Here is a 19,970-nt window from a genome sequence, read left to right as displayed (position 1 = left end):
CACAAGTTGTTAGAACTGGGCTTTTATATTGTCACCCATTGGCGTTGTTAGGCCTATTTTAGGGGGGCTCAAGCCCCCCTAAAATGTTCTTAAGCCCCCCTAAATAATTTGGTGTTAAAAAAAAAACTTTTTTTTTTTTTTTTTTTTTTTTTTTAACAAATACATGCCGACATATTCATTATAAAGTGGCCCGAATATGAGTTTAAATAAATAATCATATAACCTGTCATTATTCAGTCAGTTTCCCCTCACTTCATAGTGTAAGGTAGAGAGCCCCTTTAGTGCGTCGGTATCCAATCCATTCCACTTGTTCATATACAAAATGCCCACATCACTCAAAATCCAGTCCGCATTTTCTCTGCGACCTTGCTTGCGGTCTGACAGGTGTACGAAGCACATTAGCACACAGCACTGCAGAACAAGAACCTTGTGTCTGCAATTGTAAATAATTTAGTTTTTAAGTTTTGTGTTTCTTGTACAATCTATATAAAGTAATATACATTAGCCTATTGTTAAAATAATGAAAACAACATCATTAAATATATTTGTTTTATTGTATTGTTACATTAATAGCCGTTGTATTATTATAGGATGGCTTGTTAAACATTTCATAGGATTTTCAGAGGGTGGAAAAACCAAGACATTTAATATAAAATGTAAAATGAATAAATACAGAAAAAGAAAAAAAATGATTAAAAGCCATCGTCCCGGGGAGCATTTCATTTCGTCTCGTGCATTTTTTTTTACCGTCCCCGGGACGACGGGACTACATTAATCTCAAGCCTTGGAAGTTACATTTTATTGTTTGCATTATTTGTTTCAGCATTGCACTTTGAAGATGGTCCCTCAGCTGTTTGACAGCTTTGGCTCTTTTTCAGATCAGCAGACTAAGTCTTTCTTATTTACAGTATATGTAAATGTTTCTCATTTCTATTCAGACTTCCATATATATTTAATTTCCTAAACGGCTTGCCATAATATATATATAAATATATTATATACAAGCCAAATTATGCCGATCCAGATATTACTTTAATTCGAGTAATTAAGTAATATTTCCAGGGCTTGAATTTACAACCATTTTAGTCACATATGTGCCCAAAATGTCATATGTGCAACTTCAAAATATTTGGGAACAAACAATTATTGTATTGTGAGCGAAAGTTGTGGCATTAGCCTCTATGTTGTGGATTAAAGGACTACTGAAACCCACTACTACCGACCACGCAGTCTGATAGTTTATATATCAATGATGAAATCTTAACATTGCAACACATGCCAATACGGCCGGGTTAATTTATAAAGTGCAATTTTAAATTTCCCGGGAAACTTCCGGCTGAAAACGTTTCGGTATGATGACGTTTGCGCGTGACGTTACGGGTTGAAGCAGACATTTTGGAATAGCACCGTGGCCAGCTTAAGTCGTCTGTTTTCACCACATAATTCCACAGTATTCTGGACATCTGTGTTGGTGAATCTTTTGCAATTTGTTCAATTAACAATGGAGACTGCAAAGAAGAAAGCTGTAGGTGGGATCGGTGTATTAGCGGCTGGCTACAACATCACAACCAGGAGGACTTTGAGTTGGATAGCAGACGCGCAACCGTGAGTACAGCTTTGGCTTCCAAACATTTGATCGCTTGCCCGTACGTCCGTGCATGTCACGTACGTAACTTTGGGGAAATATATGTTTCTTGCCGACTCTGATGGCGGCCGGGGTGTCGTCGAAAGCTACAACGCCGTCCGCCGCCGCGCCGCTGTCCTCACCTGTCTGGGTTGACTTCCTCCGTCTCCGGGCCGCCGACCGCACCGGTCATCGTGGTGAAGTCCTTCGTCGCGCCGTTGATCGCTGGAACGCAGGTGAGCACGGGTGTTGATGAGCAGATGAGGGTTGGCGTAGGTGGAGAGCTAATGTTTTTAGCATAGCTCTGTCGAGGTCCCGTAGCTAAGTTAGCTTCAATGGCGTTGTTAGCAACAGCATTGCTAGGCTTCGCCAGGCGGCACAGCATTGACCGTGTGGTTACAGGTCCAGGGTTTGGTAGTATTGTTGATCTTCTGCCTATCCTTCCAGTCAGGGGCTTTTTTCTTCTGTTTCTATATGCAGTTAAGCACGATGCTATCATATTAGCTCCGTAGCTAAAGTGCTTCGCCGATGTATTGTCGTGGGGATAAAAGTCACTGTGTAAGTCCATTTTGCGTTCTCGACTCTCATTTTCAAGAGGATATAGTATCCGAGGTGGTTTAAAATACAAATCCGTGATCCACAATAGAAAAAGGAGAGAGTGTGGAATCCAATGAGCCCTTGTACCTAAGTTATGGTCAGAGCGAAAAAAGATACGTCCTGCACTGCACTCTAATCCTTTACTCTCACTTTCCTCATCCACTAATCTTTCACCCTGGCTCAAATTAATGGGGTAATCGTCGCTTTCTCGGTCCAAATCGCTCTCGCTGCTGGTGTAAACAATGGGGAAATGTGAGGAGCCTTTCAACCTGTGACGTCACACTACTTCCGGTACAGGCAAGGCTTTTTTTATCAGCGACCAAAAGTTGCGAACTTTATCGTCGATGTTCTCTACTAAATCCTTTCAACAAAAATATGGCAATATCGTGAAATGTTTAAGTATGACACATAGAATGGATCTGCTATCCCCGTTTAAATAAGAACATTTCATTTCAGTAGGCCTTTAATAACATAGAGGCTAATGCCACGACTTTCATTGTGTTTCAGTGTATCTTGAAGGATCATGCAAGTAATTGTTTCTTGTTGATGCTGTAAACAAAATGTCACTGTGCAAACCCATGTTTGTTGTTGTACTGAACACAGATTGAAACTAAACCGACTGAAATAATAATAATAACAATGAATAATTTCTAAGTCTTTGTTAGCCGTTTGTGAAGTTTTGTGCTCGTGCGCTACGTTCGCTCGCATCCTGCATCTCTGGGGGCTAAGCCCCCCCTGTCCTTAAGAGCTAGTGACGCCCCTGTTGTCACCTATAGGCTGCGGTATTGTCACGCCAATTTTCTTCCCATTACAAAAACCATCCTAGCCCCCATTTACTTCCGGGGTCATTTCCGCTTACGTCATTTCCTCTTACGTACGTCATTTCCTCTTACTGCCCGTCGCTGGTTTTATTTTATTTTTATAATATAGTCATTTCCTCTTACTGCCCGTCGCTGGTTTTATTTTATTTTTATAATATAGTCATTTCCTCTTACGTCATTGACAGCGATCGATAGAATCGATAGAATCCAAATCTCCTGAAAATGGTGGTGTCACTGAATGATATTCGTCTTTATCTTTCCCAGGGGACTTATGTCAAACACCAGCAGGCTTCGAAACATTTCAAGCGGAGTGTTAGGGCCGCTGCTGGGAACTTCTGTCTTCGTGGTAACATGCAAAAAATATTAATTAATATATAATACTGTTAAATGTCTGTACTACTTTAAATCAACATTATTGTTGAAACCATTTAACTAATATGAATCAATATATAATAATGTTAAATGTCTGTACTTTAAATCAACATTACTGTTGAAACCATTTTTGACGCTTTGTCCTTTATCTGTGTTCCCCATTCTTTAGGTGCAGCTCGTGCAATGTTTGGAACAAAACATTTGTAAACAATAAAAAATTATTTTACATTGCAGTTTTTTGTCTCATTTTAAAGTCTTGAAGAAATACCCAAGGTTTTTCTTTATTTTTATGTTCTTATTCTAAATACTGTCGTTTGTCTGACCACGGGTCATCTGACTTCACTGAGGTACATATGTGCACATAAATGTCATTTTAATTTAGTTCACTTACACAGAGAACTAAAAAAAACTGAATTTAACGAATAACTTTAGTTTTAATAAAGTTTGATAATGTTGATTGATAATGAATTAACTTATTGTACACTGTTATTCATTTCCGCATATGTCCACGAGTCAAATGTGCAGTCAGGAATATCCTGAAATTAATTTGTCAGATTAATACTTGTCCGATTAATATACGTTTTGTTAACGCTGTATTATAAAAAAGAGTCAAACGAAGTGCTATCGATCGCTGTCAAAGACGTAAAAGGAAATGACGTAAGCGGAAATGACCCCGGAAGTAAATGGGTGCTAGGAAGGTTTTTGTAATGGGAAGAAAATTGGCGTGACAGTATCGGTATATTTGTGTGTGTTTTAAGTCAAAACACAGCGCATTTACGGGAAACTAAACTAAAGGCGCCGGAAAAAAAGGGCAAAAAAAGGTTACTTTATTACTGGTGAGAACCGGACAGCTGCTCACCGCGGCGGGTCGATTTCAGCCACTTCGGTCATTACAGCCGAGTTTAGATATACCTTTCGAGACAAGTGACGTAAGCGAGTGACGTAAGCGCGGTCCCGCGTCAGGGGGTGCATTCTACGGTGGGGGTGCGTTTTCCGGCACAACACGGGCAAGTGGGTTTGTTGCTCTCGGAGTCGTGGGGCATTAAGATTTTGTAAAGTTTGAAGTTTATAAACAAATTTTTTCCGATGTCATAAGTATAAAAAAGTACATTGTGCTTTAAATTTAGTTATTAAGGTTGTTCAACATAAAAGTAGGTGACAGTGTCATCACCAGGAAAGATGAGGTCACCTACCTAGGTTCCATTCTAGAGGCTAACCTTTCCAGTGACAAAATGGCAACCAAGGTAATCAAAAAGGTTAACCAACGAACAAGATTTCTCTACAGAATTTCCTCTCTGGTCAACAAAAGCACCTTGAGGATTCTGGCGGGAACTCTCGTTCAACCCTTTTTCGATTATGCATGCACCTCCTGGTACCCTAGCACCTCCAAAACCCTCAAATCTAAACTCCAAACATCTCAGAACAAGCTAGTCAGGTTACTTCTAGACCTCCACCCCAGATCCCACCTCACTCCTACCCACTTCTCTAAAGTGGGCTGGCTCAAGGTGGAGGACAGAGTTAAACAACTTGCACTGAGCCTAGTCTATAAAATCCACTACACCTCCCTGATACCGAAGTACATGTCAAACTACTTCCTTAATGTAAATGACCGCCATAACCACAACACCAGGGGGTGCTCCACTAACCACGTTAAACCCAGATTCCGAACTAACAAAGGTCTTAACTCATTCTCTTTCTATGCCACATCAATGTGGAATGCGCTCCCAACAGGTATAAAAGAAAGGGCATCTCTATCCTCCTTCAAAACCGCAATAAAAGTTCACCTCCAGGCAGCTACAACCCTAAACTAACACCCTCCCCGGATTGCTAATAATCAAATGTAAACAATCAAATGCAGATACTTTTTCTTTTTCTTATGCCTTCTGATCTCTCTCTCTCTCTCTCTCTCTCTCTCTCTCTCTCTCTCTCTCTCTCTCTCTCTCTCTCTCTCTCTCTATGTCCACTACTTGATGTCCATACCCCCCACCCCCCACCCCCCTCCACACCCCTGATTGTAAATAATGTAAATAATTCAATGTGATTATCTTGTGTGATGACTGTATTATGATGATAGTATATATGATAGTATATATCTGTATCATGAATCAATTTAAGTGGACCCCGACTTAAACAAGTTGAAAAACTTATTCGGGTGTTACCATTTAGTGGTCAATTGTACGGAATATGTACTTCACTGTGCAACCTACTAATAAAAGTCTCAATCAATCAATCAAAGTTTTGATGAAATTAGAGTGTCTGACACTATCCAACCCCCCCTGCAAAACATGCAAAATGGTTTAATCTATCTGTAGATTTCTGTCTCTTTATTCTAATCGCACAAAGTGTTAATGAGCGACGTAAAAAAAGTAAAGCCAGAAGAGAAAATAAGCAGAAGGAAAGCAGAAAGTAGGCAGTGACATGTTGGTTGTAAAAAGGTTAGTTCAGCCTAAATGTAAATACCATAGTTTTAATTAAATTTAATAGAAATGAGCCGTTTATCTTAGTATCTCTCCTGTTTGCTGACACTTCTCTTCACACATTAACAATTAACAAGTGACAAATACACTCGTCATGGTACTGTAAGTGCAATAAAATGTACCAAATTATAAAAAACAAGAATGATACCAACATTTAGTCCACAAAAATATACAATTATAGATACATGTTGTATATGCTTCAGCATTTTTTGTTTGTTTAGTTTTCAGATTGGCTGAAAGACAAACGACGCGCCCCTTTTAATTTGAAGGGGCGTGGTTACATTGAGGGGAGTGTATGTTTTCTCTCGCCTGTTGTGTTGACGACCTTCCTCTCCAACGCTTCTTTGCAGACTATTGCACTAAAAAAAAACATGTCTTTTAAACAGGTCAGCACGTCGTTAAGCCGCACAATATGGACAACAGGAGGAAAGAGAAATCTTGCCGGACCCCCAAAACTAAACGGCGTAAGTTTAACTCGCGCGATGAGCACCGGGCGGCTCTTGCAGAGCCACGACGGCACAAAAGAACAAACAAGTTATTTGAGTGAGGCGAGTAGCGACGGGCCACAGTGCAGCCAGCCGACCCTCGGAGCCTCCACTGCGGCAAGGCAGCTATCAGAGGAGCCCGCTGGCGCTTCGGGTGTGACTGGCGTGAGACGACAGTCATTCACAACCAACGCAGCTCCAGTCGACCAAAAGTCTTACCTTTGGGCTCGTTATACTGACCTGAGACGTATGGTACACGGTAAGTAGACTATTCGGAGCATATGTGCACATGTTGTAATGTCTCTCACGTAAACACATGTTTGGAACCAAGATTCATCTCTTGAAATAACCTTACCAAGAGCGCTGTCATCCGGATAAACTTTCACTTGGTGTTGTGTATGCCAAATAGAAGCTAAAAAAAGGGGTTGAAGGTTTCCAATCACTTCTGACTGCAGGAGCTAGCTAAACACAGCTAGGCTAAACTTAATCTTCAGGATTTGGCATCAAAATGTCTAAATACTAGGTCTGTCATCCATCCATCCATTTCCTACCGCTTGTCCCTATCGGGGTCGCGGGGAGCCTATCTCATCTGCATTCGGGCGGAAGGCGGGGTACACCCTGGACAAGTCGCCACCTCATCACAGGGCCAACACAGATAGACAGACCACATTCACACACTAGGGCCAATTTAGTGTTGCCAATCAACCTATCCCCAGGTGCATGTCTTTGGAGGTGGGAGGAAGCCGGAGTACCCGGAGGGAACCCACGCAGTCACGGGGAGAACATGCAAACTCCACACAGAAAGATCCAGAGCCCAGGATTGAACCCAGGACCTTCGTATTGTGAGGCACACATACCAGCCCCTGTGCTGCCCGGGCTGTCAAACGATTAAAAAAATTAATCGTGATTAATCACAGTTTATTGGTTATCACAATGTTAATCGCTACTATTCGCAGATAAATATAATTGTTTATTGTTCTGTGTACCCCAAACATATAATCGAGTTTATATCACCATGACTGGACATTTGGTTTGCTTGAATGAAATGTTTTTTGAGAGCTCAACTCAAAAAGGACATAAACACGCTTTTAATGGCAATTAAAAAAATCACCTGAAGTGCGTTGGTGTCTTGCCAGATTTTGTATTATCTAAGAATACCGAATTTGTATTCCTGTTGTACAGTGGCGGGCCGTGCGGTTCCCACCTAGGCCTTCAGTGATGTCCGACTTTAATGATTACCTCTCTAAATACCCTAATTGATGTCACCACATGACCATTGCTGTAGAAATACTATGCAGGAACACATTCACACACTACTGGGCATTGTACAAAACGGGTTATTTTCTGGCGCATTTAAAAATCAATAAACCCGCATCAGCAATTAAAACATATCTCATGCGGTACTGTCAATTAAAATTGCAAAAAACATACAAAGCGTGAAAAAAATAAAGAAATTAAATATTTGGACTCACATTTCTTCCGGGGTTGGCCGACATCGTCTCACAAGATGTAGTTTCACTTTAAATATCCTTCTTGAAAATGGCTTTGCAAATATACATGTTGTCTTGTTTAATCATAAAAAATGCAGACGAGGCGTGTTGGCTGACTTCTTAAAGTTTACTCCACAGCGTGCTCGTCAATAACATCCCGCTGCCGGCATGTCTACATTCAACAACCTAAATGGGGCTACTGTGCATGCTCTTCACTACTGTGGCATGCTGGGTAATGGAGTTCTTATGTTACCTAGCTCATAACAACACTATATATCTGCCTTAGGCCATCTAGAAGGCCTTACTGACAACAAATTGTGATCTGACTGGCTATCGCAACTGTCTGTCAAATGTTTGTGTTCGTTCACTTAAAGCGCACGGACCCCCGCATTGTTGTTTCTGAAGTCTCTGGGCATATTTGGTACAGCATAGCAACATAAGTGTTGTGTTGAGGTGGAAGGGAGAGGTACTACCTTTAAGGATGATACGGTCGCAGCTGGATTACTGGTGCCGGTTGCACCAGTGCTGGTTGAATCCTTACTGGACCTCACCAACACCCAGCTCTTGTCTATGGCTCCAAGTAGCAGAATTTCTGCGGCCACACCACGGTAAACTGCTTCGACCGGCAGGCTGAACTAGACAAGGGTCGCCAGGGGGTCGTTGGCCCCCCCGGTAAGAGCTTGGAGAGGAGATAGGCACCACCAAGCTTATTTGCCTAATGAAATGTCATGATGGAAAAACAGTCAAGTATCTACATGCCGGATCGGTCGAGGCCCGGAAAAACAACGACCGCGCTACCCACTGCCTTGCCCCGGGGTGGGGGCGACAAGTTTACTACTGGGACAAGATCAACATCAACACCCAGCCTCTCAAAAAATGACACCATTATTGGAACATAGAACGTCTGCACACTGTATGCCTGTGGGAAAGTGAAGGAACTGACCCATGAACTAGACAGATACAGATGGGACATCCTTGGTTTGGCTGAGGTCAGGTGGACTAGCTGTGGTGAGACTACCACAGAAGAAGGCCACAAGCTATGTTATAGCGGAGAGGACTGTAGACATCAACATGGAGTTGGTTTTATTGTCAACAAAAGCAAAATAAACTCAGTCATCAACTGCACACCTATATCCAGCAGGCTCATCAGCATCCGAATCGCTGCGCGGCCCATGAATTTAACCATCATTCAAGTGTATGCTCCAACGACAGATTATGATGATGAAGCAGTTGAAACCTTCTATGAGGAGCTAGAGAACACCATAGAGAAAACTCCCAAGAAGGACTTTCTAGTCATCCAAGGAGACTGGAATGCCAAAATAGTTACCGATGCATACGACCACTGGGGAGGAACAGCGGGGCGGTTTGGGCTGGGTGAAACGAACGACAGAGGACTGCGACTTCTGGACTTTGTTAAAAGCCATAAGCTCACTGTAGCCAATACGCTGTTTCCACATAAAACCTCTCGGAGAACAACGTGGCATGCACCGAATGGGAAGGGTACATAACCAAATCGACTACATACTCACGCCACAAAGGTTCAAGTCAAGCATCAACAAAGCCCGAACCAGAACATTTCCTGGTGTGGACATTGGTAGTGACCACGATATGGTACTAATGACGCTTAAACTTAAACGGAAGACTCCAAAAAAACACACTAACCCACGCATCAGATTTAGTCTAGACAGACTTAAAGACCCACAAGTTGCAGGAATATTTGAGGCAAACATAGGAGGGAAATTTGCAACACTTAACTTAGTACAAGACATAGACTCACTGACAGATAACATGGAGAAAGCAATCATAGAATCAGCAACTGAAGTACTAGGGAAGGACAGGAAGAAAAACAAACCATGGATCACTGATGACATCCTAGACCAATGTGACCTCAGAAGGGCCCTAAAAAAGACAAAGAAGGATGACCCAAAGGCAGCTAAGCAGCATACCTCTGTGAACAGAAACATCAGGAAGATGATGAAGGAAGCAAAAGAAAAGGGGTCACAGAACAATGTGAAAGCATAGATGCAGGGATACGGCAGGGCAACAGTGAAGCAGCCTACGCAACGCTGAAGAAACTGACAAGGACACAACAACCTATAGCCACAGTAATAGAAGACAAGCATGGATCTCTACTAACAGAGAAAGCAGAAATAACCCAACGGTGGACAGAGTATTGCCAGGAACTATACAACTATACAATATCACCAGACCCCACCATACTTACCAATGCCATGAAGCCCAGTGGCGAATGCGAGGATGCACCAATACTGCAAGCTGAAGTAGAGGAGGCAGTAAAGAGCCTAAAAATCGGCAAATCACCAGGCATCGATAACGTCCCAGCAGAGCTTTGGAAGCATGGGGGGCGAAGCATTATAATAGCACTGACACACATCTGCCAAAAGATTTGGGAAACCAAGCAGTGGCCCCAAAAATGGACCCAATCTCTGATTATCCCTCTCCCTAAGAAAGGGAATTCAAGGCAGTGCCAAAATTACAGAACCATCAGCCTCATCTGTCACGCTAGCAAAGTAATGCTGCGGATAATCCTGAACAGACTGAGGAACAAGGCAGAGGAATTCCTTTCCGAGGAACAGGCTGGATTCAGACCAAAACGGAGCACCACCGAACAGATCTTCAACATCAGACTACTGATTGAGAAGCACCTTCAGCACCAGCACAACTTATACCACAACTTCATTGACTTTAAAAAAGCCTTTGACCGTGTCTGGCATGAAGGACTATGGCAGGTTCTGAGAAATTACAACTTTGACAATAATCTCATACAGGTCATCCAAGCACTTTATACAGACTCAAGCAGTGCAGTTCTCATCAGCAACAGCATAGGAGAACCTTTTAAAACATCTATTGGTGTCCGCCAAGGCTGTCTCCTTTCCCCTGTCCTATTTAATGTCTTCCTGGAGAACATCATGGAAAAAGCACTCCAAGAATTCCACACCTCCGTTACCATCGGAGGAAGACCCGTCTCCAACCTTCGCTTCGCGGATGACATTGACCTTATGGGAAAAAGTGAGGCTGAACTCCAGGAACTGACCACCAGACTGGAGGAGGCTGCGAGAGCTTATGGAATGGCGATAAGTGCAGAGAAGAGCAAGATCCTGGTCAACAGTCACAATCACTTACCACCACTGAACATCACATTGAATGGACAAATCCTGGAGGAAGTAAAGGACTTTAAGTACCTCGGGTCCTTTGTGAGTGAAGATGGCAGCTCCACAAAAGAGATCAGAGCAAGAATCGGCATAGCAACATCAGCCATGACAAGACTGACCAGTATCTGGAAAAGCAATACCATCAGCTTCCAGGTGAAGGTCAGACTCTACAAGTCACTTGTTCTTTCCACCCTACTCTATGGTTGTGAGAGCTGGACGCTCACAGCGGACACTGAGCGCAGGATACAGTCCTTTGAAAGCAAGTGCTACAGAAGAATGCTACATATATCATACAGTGAACACCGGACAAATGATTATGTTAGACATTTAGTTACCACCCATGCTGGCGAACAGGAACCTCTACTCTCAACAGTTAAACGTCGCAAGCTGACCTAGTTTGGTCATGTCACAAGGCACACCTCCCTGTCAAAGACCATCCTGCAGGGAACAGTAGAGGGGAAGCGGAGACGAGGCAGGCAGAGAAAGGCCTGGATGGACAACATCAAAAAATGGACTGGCTGCAGCTTCCAAACCCTGCTACGAACAGCAGAAGATCGTGAGCGCTGGAGATCCCTGACTACCCAAGCATCCACCATGACGCCTCCTAGGCCATGGGATGAGTGAGTGTGAGTGAGGCAACATAAGCTAACTGAATTCTGATTGGATACAAACTCTAAGCTAAAAACAACAGCGCTGAAGGAGCATAATATGACATGAAGATAATTTGAATACTTTTAGATATTTAGGGAAAGTAAATTAAAAATTACTTTTATCTCTAATTGTGATAATGATTTCTGATTATGTTAGGCCAGCAGAGAAGGCCTTGCTGGCCCTGACGGCACACCACTGCTGTTGTACGTACATTTGCATTCACAGGACAGGAGCTACACTTCCATGCTTAAATACCAGGTTCACACATTAATAACACAAAATGTGGATTGTTACGATCATGCTTTTAATGTCAAAGATGTTTAGTAATGTAATCTGTGATATTTCTACCTGAATAAATGCTTCTGATATTCTGTACATTTCAAGTTAATGGTATTCACATATCTGCATGACAATGTTTAATCCTTCTCTATTTATTAATGTGCATGTAATATACAGCCTGCTAACTATTCTGTAATTGAGGACTATCATTCAGAACTGGTTATAAAACATCTTATTTCAATCCGTCAGTAAACATTTATTAATGTAAAAATATCACAGATTACATTACAAAACATCTTTGACAAAGCATAGTCGCAATGTAAGTCTACCGTATTTCCTTGAATAGCCGCAGGGGCGCTAATTAATTTAAAACCTCTTCTCACTCCTGCGGTTACCAAAACCATGCGGAATGAGCAAGCATGCTCTAATTATTTTAAAACCTCTTCTCACTCCGGCGCATACCTTATCATTAAAAACACATTTAATAAAAAAAACGTTATTATGATCTTACCTTTACTTGTAGATGGGTCCATGTGCAGCTGCTTCTGATCAAAGGCAGTCTTTCTCATCTTTCTTCTATTTTAAAAGTCTCTGGAGATATTCCTTTAATTATTACCTCCTGCTTCGATTGAAAGTCCAGTTTAGAAAACGGTTTTATTTTAGATATGTAATCCTCCATGTTAAAAGTGCAAGCAAACAATTGCTGCATGCTTGCTGCTTGTTGTCTTCTTCTGCAGTACCTGTCTCCTGCAGTACTGGTAGTCGCAAGAAGGATCACTAGCGCCCTCTACCACCTGGAGGCGGGAGTCATTTAATGACTCATATTTGACCCGGCGGAAGTGCCAAGCATGCGCTAATTATTTTGCGAAACGAGTTTGACCCGGCTGTAATTCTAGGCAGGCGAATACTATATTCCCGGCGCCAATTCAAGGAAATACGGTATCTTTAATTTGAATCCAGAGAGGTTCATTAGGTCTTCAATAAAATATTAAATTTGTTATTGTTATAGCAGACCTGTGTGTTTATTTCCGTACCTGACGGTTTCGGCTACAACTGTTGCCATCCTCAGAGGTTGTCACGTGAGGAAGGCGCGTGCCAACCTCTGAGGATGGCAACAGTTGTCAATGATGACTGGAGTAGGAATAGCGACACCATCTTCATTGTGGGAAGTTCTGAATAGTTCCATTGAAGTTTACTCCAAAAGGACGGAACAATAACACACAAGTGGTTCGGTGCATTAGTAACATAGAAGTAACATGTAGTAGGTATTGTCATAATTTAAGTTGAATTTGGCTTCCATGTCTGTCTGCTATCATAATTGACCATGGGAAGTTTTCTCTGCAGCAGTAAAAGTTAGTTAATGCTTTCAACTATGCTCAACTTAGACCCAGGTGACATCAGAGAAAAATACACTGATTGTATATTATTTCTGAAAATAAAATATACTACTTTTCTCAAATTGATGTGCATTTACATTGCAATTGATATACTGTAGATTTTTGGCTGGACTGTAGTACTGTACCATATAGCAGGTGTCTCCTACCACCACGGCCACCAACGAGGCCGAACAGAACCTTTGCCCAATGGTTGGGGATGCCTGTTGTCCACCTAAATTCAACACATATGGTACTTTATTACATAATTGCTTTTCTTCAGTCACCCACTGGTAAAGCTGTTAACACTTTAAAGGGAAATTAAACTTTTTTTTAGCCCATAATTCACAATCCTTATGTGAGACAAGAACACCTATGTATTTCTTTTTTTTCTGCATTCTAATTTGTAAGATACGGAAAGTATGAGGTGACTAACAATGGAGGCAATGGTATTCTCTCTATTCATACCATACCATACCATACCATACCAATTTTATTTATAAAGCCCTTTAAAAACAAGCATGGTAGACAGAAATAAAAGTACACATTGAAAAAGCAAATGCAAATTACCCTAAGAACAATTTGTTATATAAAAAGCAGTTTAAAAAGTTAAAAACAGTTAAAAAGTTAAAAACTAAAAACAGTTTAAAGTCTCATGCTGGGTTAAAAGCCAGTGAATAAAAATGGGTTTTAAGAAGGGTCTTAAAAATAGCCAAAGAAGGGGCCTGTCTCACATGGAGAGGGAGATCGTTCCAGAGTTTGGGACCCGAAACAGAGAAGGCTCTGTCCCCTCTGAGCTTGCGCTTTGTTTTGGGTACCTCCAGGATCAGCTGACCTGAGGGACCGGGTGGGGGCATAGAGGTGGAGCAGCTCAGAGAGGTACGGTGGGGCAAGACCACGTAAGGATTTAAAAACGAGTAAGATAATTTTAAAATGACTCTAAAAGACACAGGCAGCCAGTGAAGAGAGGCTAAAACAGGAGTAATGTGCTCTCTTTTTCTTGTGTATTCAGTCTATAAAGTGCTTTAAAAACATCTTAAAACATCCAACAATGTTTTATATACATGCTGTATGTACTGTATATATGTAATTTAATAGGGGTGCACAAAAAAACAATTAACATCCGAATTGCGATTCTTATTCATCCGATTCATGTTATGTCATGATATTCAAATTTTATTTTATTATTATACATTTTTTATTTAAATAAGAATAATTTAAAAATATGTTTTTAGGCCATCTTAATGCAACAAAAAGGTGATTTTCTAAACTGTAACCTGTTTTGAAAGAGTATTATCATAATTATTATACCAAATAATACATTGCAAAAATCTGTTTGAATCGATTCTGAATCGATTCTGAATTCAGAATTCATAATCGGATTAAATGGTTAGTTGCCCAAAGATTTACACCCCTAACATTCATGTTCGCTATTTCTCACAACATCAGCAACTATTACTAATGATGGCAGACTTGATGAGAGACAACAACGAGTACTTAATGACAAATGATTATAAAGAACATTATATTTTTGAGCCTCAATATACATAGGATGAGCTACAAGTTTTAGAGCCTTGGCAATAAGCAGATCCAGCAAGTAGCAGTGTTGCTAAGTGCTAAACAAGAAATACAAACTATGAACACAATAAAACAATCACTTACTGTATGTGTGTTCTCACTGGGATGTCGACTGATGGAATCTTCCTGTTTGAATGAAAAAAGTAATCATAATCTTTATGCAAGTTGAAAAAAGAAAACGGTAGGCGCTAACAAACGTCTTTTTGTGTCTTTTTCTCGCAATCTCCGGATCTAAGTTAAATGTCAGAGTTAACCAACTTCTTGATTTATGGCCACAACCTTCTACTATACAGGTGAGAGGCATGATATATATCTAGAATTAACATCTACCAACTCAGAGGCGATGCAGCAACTCACTGGCTCAGTATGTCAACATAGCTGCATAATGTAGTTACCTTTCTGTGATCATGGAGCTGCTAAAAGAAGTTCCTTTGCACTAGCGCTTATAATAACAATATCGCTAATACTTGGTTAATATGCACATTAGGACATGTAAATGTAGTATTGTTGGCGTTTTTTAGTTTTTTCAGAGGGCTTTATGGGCGCAAAAGCTGACTTGCATTAGCTGCATTGTAAGCCCCCTCGTACTTGCCGTATATTACAAATTCAAATAGATAAAACAAAAAAAAAACTTTACATAAGGATTGTGAATAATAGGTAAAATTCCCCAAAAAGTGCAGTTCCCCTTTGAAAATGTAAATAAAACTGTCCTCAACATGGCTATTTTAAAGCCTGATGGCTGACTTTATGACTGTAGTATGACTTCAGGGAAGTCAAGCCAAAGCCCGGAGGATGCGTGTGTCTCTGCAGCCCTCAGTGGGCTGTCTCCACCATATGCATACCTCTTGACCCCCTATTTTAGCCACAGTATTATCTCAGCGGCTGATTTTAAACCTCTCTTAATCTGTCTTCCTGTGTTGGCCCTTTGCTCTACAAATACAAGACAACAAATGAAATACACACAGATTATCTGAAAGAGATATTGCGTTCTGTGTTTTTGATAAAGCTAAAAGCTCTTATTTAGTTTTTGGATGGATGTAAACGATTAAATCAGTTGAGATTACGCAACTTCCTGAAACATTTTGCACAAACCTGCACTTGAAGTTGTCTATAGGATTATTTGTGTCCTCCCTGGAAGTAGATTTGATGTTTTGGCCTTTAAGATAAGCATAATAAAGCGCTTCAATAAATAAAATGACATATTTACTTTGCTCACTGCAGTTTTCCTCATATTTGTAGTTGTGATAAAAAAATAAAGGTTAAATGTTAGCTTGCTTTGCTGCAAAAAGGCCTTTGAGAACACACCAAACGCCTTATGGCAGGGCTGTTCAACAACATAATGAAGAGGGCCGCAGTTTCAAGAGCCCAAGGGCTCAGGAGCTGGACTTTGAAATTTGGATCTTTCGTCAGAAAATGCCCCCACAGGTTATGCTACTTTGAGACCGCATTTATTTAATTGCAAAGTAAACACAGCAGCCTTCTTCCTGCACTGTCAATAAATTCATTCTGCCCTCCCTACTCGATTCCAGTGTGTACAGCTGGAATCGAGCGTGTGCTAGTTAACAGCAAGCAGAAGCTCCAGATGTTTTGTAGAAGATTGATGTTCTTTCTTTTGAATTATTTTTCTTCCTCAGTTTTATTTCTTTACACTTCTTCCTTCATTTAGGTTTGTAAGACTAAAAATATAAACATTACAAAAGTATAACGCCCATTGTGTATTTTACATAAATCATGTCCATTGTGTATTTTACATAAATAAAATAGAAGGTTTAGTATTAATACATTCACACTTCAAACTACAGATGTTTACCCATATATAAATTTAACAACATCCACAGCAAACATTGCACACAAGGAATGTGGCTCAACACAATTAAACCTAAGATGTAGCGTTATCGCACTCTATTGGTCAAATTAAGCGCGACATCTATTAAACAAGTTTTGATCGGCAGAGATTTACTCAGACAAAAAACAACACAAAGTGAGCAATTTCAATATGTTCATACTTTGTTATGCAGTCGCTGTTAAAATTCAAGATTTTCACAATTTATTTAGATTTTTTTTCAGGGTTAATAGTGCCATTTTTCTTCATTATGACACATGTGCCTCGCTCTTTCTCCCTGCTGGGTGGCGGGGGAACATCATCAACCCTATAGTAGTTTGAATGGTTTCAACAAGCCTATTTTGATAATGTTGAGCGGGCCAAATGAATAGCTTTGGCGGGCCGGATGTGGCCTGCCCTTTAGCTATGTTCTACAACACAGTCTACTCCAGGTCTACTCAACTACATCATGAATAGGGATCATTTAAAAAATGTAAATCCCCAAAGGCTGGACATGGTCCATTAAAGCTCACTTTACACAAGTACCGGTAACCACATATTGAATGGCTTGTATTTAATATGACTTTCAAACCTTGAGCTCAGTGTATTCTACAGAAGGCTGTTTTTTTAGTATAACAGCAAAAGTACACTGAAGAAAAATAAGGTGTATCACACCAGTATTTTGCGTAAAGACAAAAGTTAAATATAGAGTAAGTGCATAAATGAATGACTTAGTTTTTAGTTTGGTCATCTGATCCTGCCTTGTTTGCAGCGGCCAGCATGCAGTGCTATCATATCTGGTGAATGGCTATTTCTTCTTAGCCATAGTATAGATTGTACATGCAAACAATACCATTTTTTATTCAGATTTATCACAGTGTTTCTGTAGATTAATTTCGATTAATGACAGATAAATATCATCTTCATCTATATTCATCATGTTTTTTTTCATGAACAACATGTTAAACACCTTAAACATCATGTTTATATTAACAAAAAAATGGTCTTCTTTTTCTAAACAAACTTGTATCAACATTAATGTTTATAGTTTATGGTTTAATATGTGGACCTTTTACCAATGTTGTGTAATTAATGTGGTATTTCAAGATGGAAGTGCTTCACTGAAAAGAAAACTCCTTCCCACAAGGTGTGCATTATACATGGAGAGGACCAACGTGTTGTTTCGCGTCTTCCAATATTGACTTGTTTGCTTCTGGAGCCTGTCATTTGCTCATTTGGATATGCATGATGGTAGCATTACTTGGACAAACGGCCTAAAATGGGTTGATAGAGGGTTTTTAGGGATTTTGAGTAATTCTCCATTGGGTTAATTGCCTCAAAATGTTTAAGCAGATTAATAATGTTGATGGATTTATCCATATTAAAGCGTTAATATAGAAGCCATAGTTGCTTTCTGTTGTGTCGAACACGGCCGAGAAGATACTTTGGCTTCGCTTGTAGTTTTATTTCATAATTTTTAATTTCTGTGTGAATGTATTCATGTACTATTTATTTAATTTGTTTGTATTACAAAGTGAGTGTGTTCAAAATTGCTATGAAAGTAAAAAGAGGTAGGATTAAATAAGTTCTGCTTCTTCCTACTCCTTTTTGAACATGTTATAATGAGAAACTAGAAATGTGTGTTGTACCATACTGTAACTGTATGCATGTTCAATATAAATTAAAACCATAAACATAACTTATCATTTTGTTGGTGAAATGAAATGATCAAATTTGAACAAATTGACTCACAGGGAGCATGCATGTTATTATATGAATACATGCTAATTTAATAAATGTTTACCTGTATATGTCTATCCTGCATTGTATACTTTGTTTATATTTTACAATATCATCCATTCATTGCTTCAAATAAATAAAAATAATTAGATAAATTAATACAAATATTCCTTCCAAACAGTGTTTACTTCGTTACCAAGTAGTAAACACATCAGCGTCCCCAATACACATTTTTATTTTTAAATGCATATTTTGTTGTCCAGTTGCTGTTAAAATGTAAATTTTCAGTGTCTACTTTTTGTTGTTGGAGAGTTGACTGTGTCATATTTTTTTAAATGCAAGCCGTCTTCCACTGAATCACTGTGATCCGTTTACCTTGCGGTTTCCCTCTGCAGAGAGGAAGAACTGCATGAAGTAGCACTTCTTTAGGGGACAGTTGGGAGAGTGGCTGTGCCAGCAACCTGAGGGTTCCTTGTTCGATCCCCACCTTCTATCAACCTCGCCACGTCCGTTGTGTCCTTGAGCAAGACACTTCAGCCTTGTTCCTGATGGGTCGTGGTTAGGGCCTTGCATGGCAGCTCCCGCCATCAGTGTGTGAATGTATGGGTGAATGTGGAAATAGTGTCAGAGCGCTTTGAGTACCTTGAAGGTAGAAAAGGGCTATACAAGTAAAAGCCATATAACCATTCTTTAGTGAGATTGATTTCAGTTTTTGGGTGATATTTGGTGGGATAAAAAAGAAGCTTTGGCGGCCCCCCTATTGAGACCAAAGGGTTCAAGTTGTTTCTGAAATATTTTTTCATCTTTAATGAACCTACTACTTCTCCACTACCAGAGCTCATTCCACCAGGCGCGTGTAAATCCCTCAACTCTTCCACTATCTACGCCAACAATGAGGTCAGCCTGGCCGAAGTGGACATCTACGGCTTTGACTATGACTATACGCTGGCTCTGTATTCCAATGCACTCAACACAATGATTTACAACACAGCCAGGGACTTTCTTGTTGAACACTTTAAGGTATGTGTGCCAGGTTTGAAAAGTGTTTTTGTCAATACAATTTTAAAAAATGTTTCCTAATGATACAAATGTTTCACTTTGTCATTCCTCTCCGCAGTACCCTGCGGGTATCCTCAACTATGATTACATTCCCAACTTTGCAACACGGGGGCTTCACTATGATATTCAAAAGGTAAAGGATCTTACATTGTTCATAGGAATTGTTTATATTTTTGTGAACCACCAGCCTTTTAGCTAAAACCTGAAGTGGACCTCCCACATAGACACAATCAGAAAAAAGGCAGAGCAGGAGATGTACTCCTGTGTCAGCTCAAGAAGTTCAACCTGCCCCAGGAACTGCTGATCGTGTTTTACACCTCCATTATTCAGTCTGTCCTGTGGACCCCCATCACTGTCTGGTTTGGATCTGCAACCAAGCTGGACAGACACAGACTGCAACTGACATTTTGGGCTGCAGAAAAGATAATCGGT

At 40.3% G+C, this 19,970-nt stretch overlaps 1 protein-coding gene across 1 annotated transcript in view; it reads left to right on the top strand.

Moving 5' to 3' along the window:
* The first annotated feature begins 6,173 nt into the window (after window positions 1-6,173).
* The window catches only part of nt5dc2 (5'-nucleotidase domain containing 2), a 34,965-nt gene continuing 21,168 nt past the window's right edge, over window positions 6,174-19,970 (top strand). The window contains exons 1-3 of the mRNA XM_062053350.1: window positions 6,174-6,635; window positions 19,315-19,499; window positions 19,597-19,671. Of these exons, the coding sequence (XP_061909334.1) occupies window positions 6,263-6,635; window positions 19,315-19,499; window positions 19,597-19,671 (633 nt within the window). The 5' untranslated portion in view covers window positions 6,174-6,262. The remainder of the gene's footprint in view (window positions 6,636-19,314; window positions 19,500-19,596; window positions 19,672-19,970) is intronic.

This window comes from Entelurus aequoreus, linkage group LG07, assembly GCF_033978785.1.
Source record: "Entelurus aequoreus isolate RoL-2023_Sb linkage group LG07, RoL_Eaeq_v1.1, whole genome shotgun sequence".
Classification (NCBI taxonomy): domain Eukaryota; kingdom Metazoa; phylum Chordata; class Actinopteri; order Syngnathiformes; family Syngnathidae; genus Entelurus; species Entelurus aequoreus.
This window is presented reverse-complemented; position numbering and strand designations above follow the sequence as displayed.